This window comes from Spermophilus citellus (genome assembly GCF_964194105.1).
Source record: "Spermophilus citellus genome assembly, chromosome: 3".
Classification (NCBI taxonomy): domain Eukaryota; kingdom Metazoa; phylum Chordata; class Mammalia; order Rodentia; family Sciuridae; genus Spermophilus; species Spermophilus citellus.
In genome coordinates, this window is record NC_138184.1 from 132,752,748 (window position 1) to 132,767,266 (window position 14,519).

General features: G+C 37.5%; 2 protein-coding genes across 10 annotated transcripts in view; one reads left to right on the forward strand and one right to left on the reverse strand.

Annotated features, from left to right (window-relative positions):
- SUGCT (succinyl-CoA:glutarate-CoA transferase) overlaps positions 1-10,520 on the reverse strand; it is a 728,181-nt gene extending 717,661 nt beyond the window's left edge. For all 9 annotated transcript variants that reach the window (XM_081286416.1, XM_081286411.1, XM_081286414.1 and 6 more), the window contains exon 1: positions 10,386-10,520. In XM_081286416.1, coding sequence (XP_081142542.1) covers positions 10,386-10,485 — 100 coding nt within the window. In that variant the 5' untranslated portion in view covers positions 10,486-10,520. The remainder of the gene's footprint in view (positions 1-10,385) is intronic.
- A 121-nt stretch (positions 10,521-10,641) lies between these two features.
- On the forward strand, positions 10,642-12,789 carry MPLKIP (M-phase specific PLK1 interacting protein). The gene is made up of 2 exons (XM_081284074.1): positions 10,642-11,270; positions 12,283-12,789. The coding sequence occupies exons 1-2, from the start codon at positions 10,932-10,934 to the stop codon at positions 12,481-12,483; spliced, it is 540 nt and encodes a 179-aa protein (XP_081140200.1). The 5' UTR covers positions 10,642-10,931; the 3' UTR covers positions 12,484-12,789.
- Positions 12,790-14,519: the final 1,730 nt, after the last annotated feature.

Here is a 14,519-nt window from a genome sequence, read left to right on the forward strand (position 1 = left end):
TTTCCTTGTACTTGGACCCAGGATTTCTACAACACAAATAAACTTGAGCAGCACCAGAGTGGGGATAAATGACAGATGACAACACTAGTGGCTCATCTATGTGACAGTAATCATGGTATTCCTCTCCACTTGAACTATCCAACTACTGGGACACAAAAAAAGGCCAAGTCATAAAACAAACTTAGGAAATATAAATGTCAAATATAACATGTGATATACACCAAAAAGATTATTTGATATTTTACAAAAGAACTTAACTACCTGAATTAATGAATGAGAAAGCAAAAGATGGACATCTCTTCAAGGCATGCTCTTTTAATCTTCTGAAGCTTTATAATAGCTAGCATGATGTTCTTTTTCTAGAATGCCTTAGAAGTCATGAAAGAAGCTTTGTTTCTAATAGCATGGCAGGTTATTCTGGAGGGTAGTGGCCCAGGGAAATCAGAATCAACTGGAAGACATTACAGGGAAACTATAATTTGTGGACTGCTAGAAAGTAATTGTTTTCAACTTCTAGGTTTTGGGGAAATAAGCAAGGTTTGTGAAAAAGGAAACTAAGAAACTTCCCTGGACTCAAGGACATTTCTATTCTATTCTTCACTAAAACCCAAACAAACAAACTCCTGTTTATATTGATAATAATTACAGATTAATTATTCTCTTATTCATGAATCCACACTATTTCTATCTAATATAACCTTCATGAAACAATCCTGTGAGATAATAATTTTTAATTAGTGTTCTTTTTCTGAAATCCCAGGGGGAAGAGGGTATGAATCTTCAGCTTCAAATGTTTAAAAATCAAATGTTTATAAATAATAAATAATAAAATACAAAGCAGACACAGCACCACATGCATGTAGCCTGTAGTCCCAGTTACACAAGAGGCTGAGGTAGAAGGATCACTTGAGCACACAAGTTTGAGACCAATATAGGCAATATAGTGTCATCCATCTCAAAGCAAAATAATAATAAAATAGAAACTAACCTAATTCAATTAATTAATATTAATTTCTGAAGTCCCTGTTATAGTAAGAAAGAATGTAAAAAAACAAATATCTTCAACTTTTGCAATTAATTTCTAACGTTTCTCTTTAAATAAACAATTCAGCACCAAAAAAATTTTTAAGAAAATATAGATAAATAAAATTAACAAAACTAAAATCACTCATTTTTTGTCAAAGCTCATAATTGCTAGTGTTTTGGGTGCAAATGCCTTTGGAGATAAAAAAAAAAAACAACAACGGGTGGATGGATGAATGGATATACAGTCATACCATTTTTGTTCAAAAAATCTAATTGTGCTATATATGATATCAAAAAACTACTTTTATCCTGTAATAACTTAGGAGATGCCACTCATAATTGTAGATGTAAGGTGCAATTCTTAGCTAAACTTCAGGGTAAATTGGCATTACAGAACAAAGCTAAAGGCATTCCACCAAGAACACCAGCTTACTGATTCTCATTGAAGTTCAAAAAGTACAAGTCAATCAGACTCCAGCTATTATGGTACTTCAGATCCTACTATAAACCCCAAAAGGTACTTAGTGCAGAAGTAATACTAAAGGTATGAAGCAATTACACTGCTTAGGGACATTTGGAGGATAACAGTTTAGATGAATAATGTATGATTCAACAAGTATTGACACCTTATTTCCTAGAACTTCCCTTCCCTTCAAAACATTGCTATTATTGTAAAATTTACAACTAAGCAGATTTTGGAACTGTTGGACAATACTGTTTTAATGAAAACTTGAGAAATTTATAGGAAGAATAGTATAAAAAGTGTCAGAAAGGGGGCTTTTGAGTCAATGTTAAATCAGGCCACAATCAAAGTATAAATCAATGCTAATCCCAATCTTTCTGCTCTTCTATGTTTTCCAGGTTCTCTTGCAGTTAGGTTGGGGTCAAACAATGGGTATAGAAAATAAGACAGGCAGCACTCATAAAAGCCAATTCCTGGCCTGACCCTTAAAAGCATCCCATGAAATCCTCCAATCCTCTATTACCCTTGGGGGCTACACATTTCAAATAGTATAGCAAGATATGCAGGAAACATGTTAGTGTTGTATTGAGTCACTGAGATTGTGGGCTAATTTGTAGTGCAGCAAGACCTAGCCTATCCTGACTAATAAGGATGCCAAGCATTGGAGGCATAGTGAGTTCTAAGTTCACAGCATCAAAACCAACAACTAGAAAATCCTTTTAGATTAGACTGATTCACTGTCCCTTTAGAAGCAGTCTTTTCAAACTAGAGTACGTAAAGACTTTATTAAAGGATGAATAAATCATTTTGAAGAAATAAATTTCCAGATCAACCTCCATATGTATTCTTCTCTACAACCAGTCTACAACCAATTAACTTGATTTCTTCTGTTCTACAGAAATGTATATTCATCACACGTCCCAGGTCTTACCCTCATTTGAGTTATCATAAATTTCACATAAATGATGACAACTTTCAAATATCAACTTAAAAACAGGCAAAGAATTATTCTTCAAAAATCTTTTAGAAGCTAGACTACAATAGATTGGTATGTAGATATCTAGGAAACAGTACCAATGTACAGATTTCATAATTCAATGTTCATAGGTATAAAATTTATAGTCCAGAATCAACAAGCTGAAGAAAAAATTTCTTAGATGCTCAGCCTTCTTCGATGGTCCACCCTGTAGCTAGGTAGCTGTCCAGAGGATCAGAAGTAGTTGAATAAGAAACTAGTGGAGAAAATTATAGTTACAAATTGTTGAATGTGCAGGGCATGGTGGCACATATCTGTTATCCCAGTGACTCAAGAGGCTGAGGAAGGAGGATCCCAAATTCAGAGCCTTAGCAACTTAGCAAGGCCCAACTTAGCAGAGATCCTATCTCTAAATAAAATATAAAAAGGACTGGGGATGTCACTCAGTGCTTAAGTGCCCCTGGGTTCAATCACTGTTACTTCCCCCTAAATAACTGTTGAATGTAAGAGTACCACAAACTCAAGAGATCCTTTGAATTCCTCAATATTGTTAAAGTGGTTCTCCTCTAGGAGAATGGTCAAAGCCAAGACCCATATGCAAATTAGAAAAAGGCATCCCCTCCAGAGGACAACTGACAAAACAGAGCCCACTCTAGGTTGATGAAACATCTTTCTAGGAACTTGAGAAGTTATAATTATCACAGCATAGAAGAAAATGTATATGAGGATTGGAGTGCCAGAAGAAGGACAGTGGGGTATTCCAATATTAGACTGTGAATACAAGGAGCTCCTTCTAATAATGTAAAAAATACATTGAGCCCTATTTCACAGACTATTGCAATAACTAGGGGGAAAGGGAAGGGAAGGAACAGCATGGAAGAAATGTGGTACTGAACATGTTTGTAGGACGAAATATGTTTTATGGTTTGCTTTTTTGTTAATAGCTTCCAGTGGGTATCTGGAAGAGATGTCTAGAGAAAACTTTTGGATTCATTTTGGGTGAAGAGCCATTGAATCCTCCAAGAGACTTCTCTTCAAGTAATACAGATAAAAAATAATCATTTCGGTGTTGAGAATTTGAGAGATAGAGAAGAGGAATCCTTGTTTCTACAGACACTGGGAGGCCTTGGGGTGGCCAGCCATGTTAATGTTGCAAATGCTTTAAAATTTGTGTGCGTGTGTGTGTGTGTGTGTGTGTGTGTGTATGTGTGTGTTTTACTGGCAATTTAATCCAGAGGTGCTCTACCACTGAGCCAATCCCCAGTCCTTTTTATTTTTATTTTGAGACAGGGTCTCACTAAGTTGCAGGCCTCAAACTTGCAATCCTATTGCCTCAACCCCTCAAGTCACTGGGATTACACATTGCACCATCATGCCCAGCTAAAATTTTTAACATATATTATCAAATAGCCTACCAGAAAGATTATATATAATATGTATCATCAATGTATGAAAACAGTGTTCTCTATCATCTTCCATAACCCTGTATATAATCTTGATTTGGGTTTTTTTTTGTTTACTTATCACAAATTTAACAAGTAAAAATTTGCATGCCACTGTCATTAATTTTTATATCAAAGATTTTCATACCTTTTCTTTTAAATTATTCTTGTTATTGGCCCATATTTTTACAGGTACATTTATCTTTCTCTTTATTGATTTATATAGTTTATTTAGGTAGTAGAAATATTACCTTTTTATCAGTCATTATTTAGTAAAAGAAATTTTTCCCTGTCTATTCTTTGCTTTCAATTTTCCATTTTTTTAAAATAAAAAATAATTTCTATTATGGCATTTGGTATTATCTCAAGATTTCCCAAGACTACCCATAGTTTCAGTGATTTGCTAGGAGTCACAGGATTCAGCATATGGTTTTATTCACAGCTAAGGTTTATTGCAGCAAAATTACATATAAGAGGACCAAAAAGGGAAAGACACAGTCATATACTGGAAAAAATTCATGCACAGGTTTCTTAGAGAACCTAAAAGGCGATAGACAGACACATACTTTATTTTTAAAAAGTGTGTGTGTGTATATACATGTACATGCACACATACATATTGCATGTTTTTGGGAAAACCTGAGACTCAGAACCCAAGATTTTTATTGAGGACATTCACATATGTACTCTACTTACCGTGTACTAAAATTTCATACTCCCAGAAGAAAAGCGGATGCTTACCATAAATCACATTGTTTGTCAAACCATCTAAACATCATGAACTGCCTTCATTAATTATGAAGCAATACAAGTGCTAAATTCCCAGAGACCATATTTATAAGATGGTCTTTCAGAAACAGCAGCCCGAGGCCTGCTATATTAACTCTTTTCTACATAGGTGTTATGCTTTTCCAACCTCAGATTATACAGTTATTCATTCATAATTATCTTCTCCATTTAAAAAGCTTTTCTGGGCTGGGGATGTGGCTCAAGCGGTGGCGCGCTCGCCTGGAATGCGTGCGGCCCGGGTTCGATCCTCAGCACCACATACCAACAAAGATGTTGTGTCCGCCGAAAACTAAAAAATAAATAATAAAATTCTCTAAAATAAATAAATAAATAAAAATAAAAAGCTTTTCTTCTCCTATTAAATAGTCAAACTACCTAAGATTTATTTTTTCCTATTTAAGTGTTAAGTGGTTGCTTCTTAGATAAAATATCAATTTTTTAAAATTTCTATTTTCCTAAAAAATTTTACATTTTTCACACAAAAAAGTGTTATCTTTATTCATTTGCTGCTGCTGTAACAGACTACCTCAGCCTGCATAATTTATTTATAAAAGAGATTTATTTCTCAGTTCTATAGGCTTGAAAGTCCAAGAGAGCATGATGCCTGCATGTGACCTTTGTGCTGTATCATGGCAGAAAACAAGAGGACAAGAGGGCAAACAAGAGAAAGCCAAGGAAGCTGAGCTCACTTTTCTAAAAACCCACTCCTGTAATAACTAACCTACTCCCTAATGCATCATGAGAGCTGAGCCCTCATGAACTAAAGGTCCCTTAAAGGGCCCCACCTTCCAATACTGTTGCAGTGGCAATTAAATTTCCACATGAGTTTTGGAAAGGACACTCAAATCATGGCAACTGTGCATTTTTTTTAACTGGGAAAATACAAAAATGAAGATTCTAATGATATTAAAATTTTATTTACTCATTTTAAAACAAACCTCTAGAGTTTGTGTCTGAAAAACAATATTCATATGCTCTTATTTGTTTCATGTAGGAGTATTCTGTCAGCAGTTTTATTATTTTCTATTTTTTAAAAGAGAGAGAGAGAGAGAGAGAGAGAGAGAAAGAGAGAGAGAGAGAGAGAGAGAAAGAGAGAGGATTTTTTAATATTTATTTTTTTTAGTTTTCGGCAGACACAACATCTTTGTTTGTAAGTGGTGCTGAGGATCGAACCCGGACCGCACGCATGCCAGGCGTGCTACCGCTTGAGCCACATCCCCAGCCCAGCAGTTTTATTATTTTCAATTAAAACTTTTTATAAGTATGATTTAATACACTAATATCTGTGCTATACCTGGGTGAAATATATTAGTCTACAAAGAAGTAAATTGTATAAAACATTTCACCTATGCTTGGCCACTATGCATACTTAGAAATAAAAAGATTAATATATATATATTAGTTGCATTTGGACACAATACCTTTATTTTATTTGTTTTTATGTAGTGCTGAGGATCGAACCCAGGGTTTTGCCCGCGCTAGGCAAATGCTCTACCGCTGAACCACAACCCCAGCCCAAGATTAAATTTTAATGAAGCAGTGGAATTTGACTCTTAGAGACTCTTGAAAACAAGTTACTTTTAATTCTTCTTTTTCAATAAGAATATTAAGTGAGAGTTAAGTGATCTATTATGGTCAAAACAGCCCTAACCACATCAGTGAATGAGCTATTTACATCCTAGAGAGGCATTTACTTTTCCACTACTAGAAGACCTTAACATGACACAGCTGACAAGAGGCAGCTCTACAAGGAAAAAAGATAATCGGGAAAGTTTCAGGAAATATTAAAGATTATGCTCTTTAAAAAAGATTATGCTCTATCCCAGCGGCTCAGGAGACTGAGGCAGGAGGATCGGGAGTTCAAAGCCATCCTCAACAACATGAGGCTTCTAAGCAACTCAAGTGAAATCCTTTCTCTGGATAAAAAAAAAAAAAAAAGTCTGGGGATGTGAGCTCAGTGGTTGAGTGTCCCTGAGTTTAATCCCCTAGTAGCCAAAAAAAAAAAAAAAAAAAAATCATGCTCTAAGTGTACACATAATAATTTCTAAGAAAGTAAGTACATGCTGAGAAGTGTTCATCAAAAATACATGATAAATTTTAATCTCTGCATTTATTTACAAGATGAAAGTAAACACAAGGTTTCTGCAGCCCAGATGAGAGTTATTATGCCTTACATCAAGAAATGCACCGTTTCCCCACACCTAATACCTCATGATGATGGAATGAGAACCCCTTGGTTAGGCCTGCACATTGGAAGAACAGAACCACAGGAAAGGAATGCCAAAATTGTGAATCTGGGAGTTTGTACAGGATAATTATCTAACTGCAACTGTTACCTTACAAAGGAGAGGGCTAAATCTACCTAAGGTAAACAAATTCTCCTCAGGAAGAAAAGAAAGCCCTTGGGTTCTTAACCCTTTGAATATAAATAAATATCTCCAGGGGGAAGATAAAACAAGCATACTGAATTTACAGTCTTGGCATTGTCTCCAAGGCTCTGGATTTCATATCTTTTAAAATATAAACATATACCTCCTAGAATTTCTTCAACTAGCTATTCAGTCATCTTTTAACTTCCACAGCTTATCCTTTAACCCAGGTTCCAGTTTTCTTAATTTAGAAAGCCCTGACAATGAAGAAATATGGAAATATTTATTTCTCCATATTACTTAGTAAAAACTAATCAAAGTATAGGTATTTGTAGCACTGGTTAATACCTGACACCTACTTCAGATTGTGGTGTTCAAACCTTTTCTGCAGAGCTCTAGGAATTCTTCACAGGGGCCCCAGAGCCTCTTTGGTAATAGTGGAAGGCAGAGGATAGTAAATGTAAGGGTATAGAGTAAGCAGGGCTCTGGGACCCTAATTCCTGCTTTACAAATAGCTCTTTTGCTTCCAAGTATTTTGTTGTTGTTGTTGTTCAAGATAAAGTTCTGTGGGCTGGTGTTATAGCTCAATGGTAGAGCACTTGACTAGCATGTGTGAGCCATGGGTTTGATTCTCAGCACTGCATTTAAACAAATAAAAAAATAAAGGCCCATCAACAACTAAAACTATATATTTTTAAAAAGATAAAGCTCTATGAAGAAAAAAACAAACTTTGAAACCCACAAAAATGAACACACAAAAAACTTAGATATAAATAAAGATCCACAGCTTTATAAAAACAGACAAGAGCCCATTTATATTTATACTTAAATTTCCTTGTCTTGGTATTCATATTTTAATGAAGTACTTCTAAAACACATCACCACCACTAAGTTAACCAATTATTTTGGGGGGTTCCTCAGGCAGATGTTCAGAAAGTTCTTGAGGTTCTTCTACCTACTGATCCCTCTGTACACAATGCCATTTGAAGATAGCACCTAGTCACTGATCCTTCCTCCCTTCCCTTTCATCTCTCTTCCCCTAAGCTCACCTCCACACAAAGAAATTCAATACAGATAAATGCTGGGGGAACTGACGCCCACCAGCTCAGACATCTAGACTTTAACTCCTTGGTAAAAACATGACAACACCCTGGCTATACTTATAAAGATTCAATAGTTAAGGTTATGTCTACTAATCTCTAAATCTAAAGCCGCACAGTAGTTCCACTTTCAAAATTCTACATGCTTCTTTACCTACTGCATTTTTCAAAGGATGCAATGTTTATCAATTTATATTTCTTAGGAGGCAAATTTGCCTGAAATTCTCGGAACTTCAGTTCTAGTGCTACTTCTGCTTGCTTTGTGAACTTAGGCAAGTCATTTTAACTTCTCTTGGACAATTTCTTATCTGTAAAGAAGAAAGTAGCCTAGTCTCAGAAGAGTACCAACTGGATCTGGAGTTTCATATAATTACTAAGGATTCATTCTCCCTCAGTCCTCATATATACTTGTAAATGTGCTGAGAGGCAAACAGTCATGCATAATCTACCTGTCAAAATTTTCCACTATATTTCTTCCCCATACTATCTTTTTTAAAAAATTTTTTTAGTTGTTGATGGACCTTTATTTTTATTTATTTATATGTAGTGCTGAGAATTGAACCCAATGAATGACTCACACATGACAGGCAAGTACTATACCACTGAACTACAACCCCAACCCTCTCCCATTTCCAATGCAAGTTCATATGTGTAAAAGATAAAAACATTCCGAAGCATAAGCCAAGTTTTTAAAAAAATTACTTATATTACCTTAGTAACAAAGTTGAGACCAAATTGTTTATATCACTTGAAGTTATTAAAAAAAAAAAGGTTATTCTGATCTCCACTCCCTCACTACCTTCACTTCTCTGCCCCCTCCATAATGTAGACTGATGACAAAAAAGGTGAGAATCACTGATCTACATGATGTATGTGACTTATTCAGTAAATTAGTACTTTTTTAATAATGTACACTTTTTAAGTATTTAAACTTGAGGGGAAGGCAGCATTTTATTTTTCTTGCAGTACTGAGAATTGAGCCCAGGGTTTTGCCCACACTAAGGAAGGCCTCTGCCATCCCCAGCTTTTATTCAATAAAGATCTGAGTCTTCAAGTACAGGACAATAAGTTAAGCACGATGGTTGGGGAAAAAAAAGGATTTTTAGCCAGGACAGGACTATAATAATGTGGATAAACTGGAGTCCTCAAGGCTTAATTCCATCACTACGCCTTGATGGCATTTTCTTACCTTAAATGACTCTACAATTTATGTCTACAGGAGAAAAGAAATATAGGTGAACCATGGAATTTGCCCAGAATAAACCACCAAAAACGAAAAGTCTGTGTTTAAATCTCCGTTCATCAAGGAGGATGGAAGCCTAGAAGACATCACGCTCTTCAACAAGGCATGTCACAGAACATGTCAAAGAGACAGAATGAAGAGCAATGAAAAGCATGGGTCCCAGCTACCCATCAGGCTGTGATTTAATGAGTCTTAAGGTTAAGATTTCAGAATTCAGAGTGGATCCCTATTACCACATTCTGAGGTAGTAAAGAAAGATTTATAAAACAGCAGTAAACCTAAATTTCATCCTCTAAATAAGATTCTGAAACAGACATATTCTGAAACAGACATCTGATACAAAGTCGTGTTTATTATACATGAAGTGTCATTCTTAAATATTACACTTTTTTTTTCTAACCACAACTTTATAAAACAATCAAGATTTTAAGAGCTTTGGCCACATTTTGCTCTTTTTGAAAATTAGTCTCTCTACTTCCTAACCTTCTCCCTGACTATCTCCCATTTAGAGAGAACTGAAACGAAGGGGGTGAAGTCCAGCATTTGTTCATTTGTTTTACTACAGCTTCTCAAGTTATTCAAAGCAGAGAGCTGCTTTCTGAAATGCAGCTAAGCGTTAGGCGTACTTTAAAAAAAAATAATAATAATGTATACTTTTTAAGTATTTAAACTTGGGGGCAATGCAGGAGTAAAGGAAAGCATCAAGGCGAGCGCCAAGTGTGACCAAGCAGGGAACGCGCCCGCAGTGGCGAGCCCTTAGGCCGGAATCGGGGGTTGGAACGTGGCTACCAAGCAGGGCGACCCGAGGACCCGCGGAGCCCCGAGAGGTGGCGAAGACGACTGCCAAGCCACCAAGCCAGGACGCCCGGAGGCGAGAAAGACCAGAGGACTGGACGGGGACGCTCTCCGCAGACACCCCGCGGTAGAAACCTGGGGCTGGGCACCTTTCGCCGCCCGGACAGAGTCTTAGAAGGTACCTGACTGCGGGCGGCCTGTCCACAGCCCCCTCCCGCCGACCCGGCCGGAGAGGAGACCGATTCTCCGCAGAGCCGCCACCCTCGCAAGCGTTGCCTGCATCGCGCACTTCTCAGATGTCTCGAGTCTGGGTGTGAGCCAGGCCCGCACCACCCGCAGCCACTGGGGGCGCCCGCGGACACGCCAAGCCCCGCCCCAGTAGGGCGGGTCAGAGTGCGACCCAAGTCGCGCCCTCAGCAGAGCGGACTACTTCCCTGTAGGTCGGCCTGAAGACCGCCATTCTGGAAGCGTGCTGGCTCGGCTGGGTGTTCCGTTTTTCCTTTATCCTTTTTCCTTCACTTGAATCTACCTAATCTCCCCACTGTGCAGTAATCTATTTATGTTGCCGCTCTTTGCGGAACCTTTATAAGGTCGGAACCCAAGCGCAGTAGGGCGCGGGCGGCTGGAGGACTGCTTTGGCAAAGGACAACCAGTTATCTGTGGCGGGTTGGTCGGCACAGTTCCGGTGAGAGAACGCGGCCGTGAGGACTCCGGCTTTGGTTCCTGAAATGCATCGTCCGAATTTTCGACCCCCGACCCCTCCTTACCCATCCCCGGGTGTAGGAGGTTGGGGTGGCGGGAGCGGCTTCCGGGGTACCCCGGGCGGGGGCGGACCACGGCCGCCCTCCCCTCGGGACGGGTACGGGAGCCCGCACCACACGCCGCCTTACGGGCACCGGTCTAGGCCCTACGGAAGCAGCCATTCTCCGCGACACGGCGGCAGCTTCTCGGGGGGCCGGTTCGGGTCGCCTTCTCCTGGCGGCTACCCTGGCTCGTACTCCAAGTCCCCCGCGGGGTCCCAGCAGCAATTCGGCTACTCCCCAGGGCAGCAGCAGACCCACCCCCAGGTAATAATAGCCAGCGTTTGCCGAGCTCTTACTGTATGGCAGGCATGGTGCTAATATTCCCTTTGTGTGGATTATTTTGTTTAATCCTCTGTGAGGTGAGATAACTGTTGTTAGCCCTGTTTTGCAGATGAGTAAATTGAGGCTTAGAGAAGTATTTTAAGATTATTCTAAAAATGGTAGAGCTGTAGTTCTGCTCTAGAGCCTTTGTGCTTTTAACCAGTAGGCTGCCCTAATTCTCCGTTATCTCTTATTTGCTCTGGGCCTTACCAGTTCGTTTCAGTTAAGTATTTTGAGCAACTGGGCTCTGAGGGAGGCAAAAGTGAAAGAATCCCAGTATATAACTTTTCTAGGTTATAGGCTATTGCCATCTTCCTGCAACTGTCAACTTTTTTTTTCTTTCTTTTTTCCTTAAACTCTTTCTGAGCTTCATTGTCTTCTGGGCCAAGTTCTCTCAAGGGAAGGTCGGTAATAGTGGAAGTTCCCTTTTCTCTCAGTGAATACAAGACGGGAGTATTGTGTCTAGGATTTCTTTGGCTTGGCTCTGCTTAGTGTTTTCCAACTTTGTATATGCTAAACCAACCCCACCCCTTTGAGCCTGGAGCTAATGAGTTGTAAATTTCTATGAGAAAGGTTTTAGAAGTTGTGTGTAGGGTTAAAAAAAAAAGTTTTCCTCCAGGAAAAAAAAAAGTATTATGTCACGGCTTGTACTTGATTTCATCACCATTAGTCTTCAATAATTGCAGATTTATTACATTGGCAACTCAAAAAAGTAGTTGAGGGGACAGTGGGCATGGAATTATTATTAAATAAGTATGCTAAATTTTTTTAAATACCTTTAACACAAACAAACTAGATTAAAGGAAACTTGGACTTAGCAATTGAACATACCTGGTTTCATATGACAGCTTTTAACCAGCAATGTGATCCCCATTAGCCTTAAAAAAAAAAAAAAACTACCAGTTACCTCTACTAAATGTTTTTTTTATTTTAACTGATGATTTTTTTCCTAAAGGGTTCTCCAAGGACATCCACACCATTTGGATCAGGGCGTGGTAGAGAAAAAAGAATGTCTAATGAGTTGGAAAGTTATTTCAAGCCTTCAATGCTTGAAGATCCTTGGGCTGGCCTAGAACCAGTATCTGTAGTGGACATAAGCCAACAATACAGCAATACTCAAACATTCACAGGCAAAAAAGGAAGATACTTTTGTTAACATTTCTGAAATTCAACTGGAAGCTTCATGTGTCAGGAACATCTTGGACAAAACTTTTACTTGTGAAAATAAGTTGAACCCAAAGATGTTGATTTTGAATAATTAGTAGGGCCTTGGTATTTTTCATCATATCAAGTGTTGTTATTAGAGAAGAATGTAGGATAATTTTCAGTATTTAGTTCTCTGAAAGTGCCTATCACATTTAGACTTACAGTTTCAATATATTTAACATTCCTGGTTATATAATGGACATTTGTCTTTTAAATGTTTTTCTAATGTTTTAAAATAAAACATTTTGTCTTTCTAGCTATATTGTGGTTTTGTGGTATGATAAAGAAGTAGAATAACTAAAATAATGCTTTGTAATCACTTAGAATTTATAGGTAAATGTTTTGCAAATTGTTTTTGAAAATGAATTAGATAAACTATTTCTATCTCATGTCTATTCTTTTAGCTATAGACAATTCTATATTCCTAAAAAGGAAGCAAATAGCAAAGTTCTATTTGTATCCACTATATTGTTCTACATGCATATTTTATTTAATGCTTCTATTGAAACACATTGAAACTTGATTTCAAATCACAGAACCCCACTTAGAATAAGTTTATACTCATTAAACCAGAAAAGACAAGGATATTCATGCATAGGTAGATCAATGTATTTCATCTGAATTTCTATCTCTTATCACTATAGTCATTTGCTTTTGAGACCAAAGAAGATATTTACCAACAAACCCAAATAACTTCCATCACAAAAAGAGCATCTCTTAATTCCATCAGTCTTGAAGAAGTCATGCTCAGACATCTTTTGTACTCTTAAGCCAATTAAGTTTGACCATTGCAGTAAGGCCCTTGAGCTTGAATAACATATCCAACCTGATATTGGAAGACAGTTCTGTGATCTTTAGCCCCATTGAGCCTACTTGGAGTAGAGAAATGGTTTCCTAAAGAAAGAAAAGCTATGTGTATGTATCTATAACAATGAAAGTAAAAAAATGAATATTTCCTCAATTATGAAAAACAAAGTCAAGCCTTACAATGTGCAATGAAATCTTTTTAGATGTTTTGAAGGCACAAACTAGATAGAGCTAGTTAAAATTTTGTTTCAACCCTCCCCCCCCCCAAAAAAAAATCTAAGAATGAAATGTTTGAGCCATACCCAGTTATGTTCAGTTCATTGGGTCTCTCATAGGGACAAAACAGAATGGAAGGATTTTAGATTAATTATAGTTCCAGGAGAGCCAGCACTTTGGAAATTCTCTTTCTACCAATTATTAGCTGGATGAGTTTACTTCTCTGTGCCTTAATTTTCTCATATGTAAAATGAGGAAATTTACAGTATCTGTCAGAGGTGTTGTGTTTGAAGATTAAATAGGTTCATATGTGTGAAACTCTTTGGCTAGGGCCTGGCACATAGTAAGCACTCATTTATCCCTGTATCCTCAGTTTTTAGAATAGTGCCTATAAAACTTGTAGGCTCTAGGGGCTGGGGTTGTAGCTCAGCAGTAGAGTGCTCGCCTCTCATGTGGGAGGCCCTGGGTTTGATCCTCGGCACCACATAAAAATAAATTTAAAAAAATAAAATGTATTTAAAAATATATACTCTTTAAAAAAACTTATAGGCTCTAAATATTTGATGAGTAAATATAGAAATTCTATTATAACTATGATATTTATCTGCCTATTTCCATGTATATAAAAGGAATAGATTAGTAATTACACTCAGCATTTTAAAAGCCCTTATTCTCTAACATCTTTCCATGTTGAGGTCATGATGTATGATGAACTTATACTATATATAATTACTGATTCTCTACAAAAATAGGATACTTTTGTAAATAGCTTTATTGAACTTAATAGGTAAGAAATATCTTAAGGAAATGACAGTTGGAAATAATTATTACAGTCTCTAGAGATTGTTGGGATTATTGGCAAAAAAAAAAGTTTGGAAGCCAGGTATGGTGGCAGGTGCCTATAATCCCATCTATTCAGGGGGCTGAGGCAGGAGGATCACAAAATTGAAGCCAGCATGATCA

Bases quoted from the DNA above. Each gene is read 5' to 3' on its own strand.
- MPLKIP (XM_081284074.1), top strand. From the start codon at position 10,932: ATGCATCGTCCGAATTTTCGACCCCCGACCCCTCCTTACCCATCCCCG. The intron at 11,271-12,282 runs GTAATAATAGCC...TTTTTCCTAAAG, and splicing joins AGCAGCAGACCCACCCCCAG to GGTTCTCCAAGGACATCCAC.